Here is a 1,126-nt window from a genome sequence, read left to right on the forward strand (position 1 = left end):
ATCTATCTATCTATGTCTTTAATCTGTCTATCTGTCTTTGGTGCGTCTATCTCTCTTGAGTCTCTCTATCTATCGCTCCATGTTTGCATGCATGTATTTGTTTGGCTACGAATGAATATCCATGTGTGAACGAGCCTGTGAATATATGTGTTAACATGTATATGTCTCGCATTTTTGGTGCTGTGTGTTGTTTCTCTCTTCTCAGAAAGGAAGACACTCTGGAGGAGAGAACGGAGATCTGGACTTCGAAGAGCTCAGAGACGATGGGAGTCTGGGGATGAAGAGAGGCATGGACAGTCAGAGCTATGGATCTTCTCTTCAGTTCCCCAGAGACGAGAAAGACGGGAGAGTCGCTTTACCAGCCTTCCGGTTAGAGGAAACAGATCAATCGCCTGGGAAGAAAAAGATGACGAAATGAGAGGCTAACGAAAAGGCTTCTTTTCTTAACAGGAGAACAAGAGCATCTTTTAAACGAGACAAGGAAAAAGAGTTGCAAGGCAAGGCCAGAGAGTTAGTCTATGCACTACTCATCCTCACGTGTTCTTTCATACATCTGTATGTATCTATACAGGGGGGTGTACTGATGTATATGGAAAGATGTTTCTAACATGGCATGCATACCTGTATGCATGCCTGTGTATAGATTACGGTGGATGCAGGTGTATATACACATCATCATATGTGTCTATATGTATATGGATGTGCTTGTCTATACAGACACGGTTCAGTGGACATATACACATCTACATATATATATGTCTAGAGTTATATGTCTACCTCTTCATTGGATGTATGTGCATTATATCCCCTGAAGACAGGCGGCCGTTAATAATGGTTGATGTTGTGACTAATGATAAGGACAACTAGAGAAACACCTCTTCACTCTGTCTCTTTTCTATTCGGATCTTTCGTTCTTTTCTACTCTTCTCTTCTATCCATATTCTTATACTCCTCCTTATACCATCTTTCTTCCCTCGGGTCGCTAGAGACTTCACTCTCACGAAGAAAGTACAGTGCGACACGGAGGAGAAAGAGAGAGGAGGTGGCTTTGACAAGGCTATAGAAGTCTATACAGAGGTGTCTTGCTCTCTCTTTTTCTTCTTCTTCGCCGTGTCTGCTCTTCTTT

General features: G+C 42.3%; 1 protein-coding gene across 1 annotated transcript in view; it reads left to right on the forward strand.

Moving 5' to 3' along the window:
- Window positions 1-616, forward strand: part of CSUI_003143 (uncharacterized protein) — a 1,323-nt gene extending 707 nt beyond the window's left edge. The window contains exon 2 of the mRNA XM_068063341.1: window positions 206-616. Within this exon, the coding sequence (XP_067924687.1) occupies window positions 206-418 (213 nt within the window). The 3' untranslated portion in view covers window positions 419-616. The remainder of the gene's footprint in view (window positions 1-205) is intronic.
- Window positions 617-1,126: the final 510 nt, after the last annotated feature.

The sequence above is a fragment of the Cystoisospora suis genome (assembly GCF_002600585.1).
Source record: "Cystoisospora suis strain Wien I chromosome Unknown contig_1358, whole genome shotgun sequence".
In the NCBI taxonomy this organism is placed as follows: domain Eukaryota; phylum Apicomplexa; class Conoidasida; order Eucoccidiorida; family Sarcocystidae; genus Cystoisospora; species Cystoisospora suis.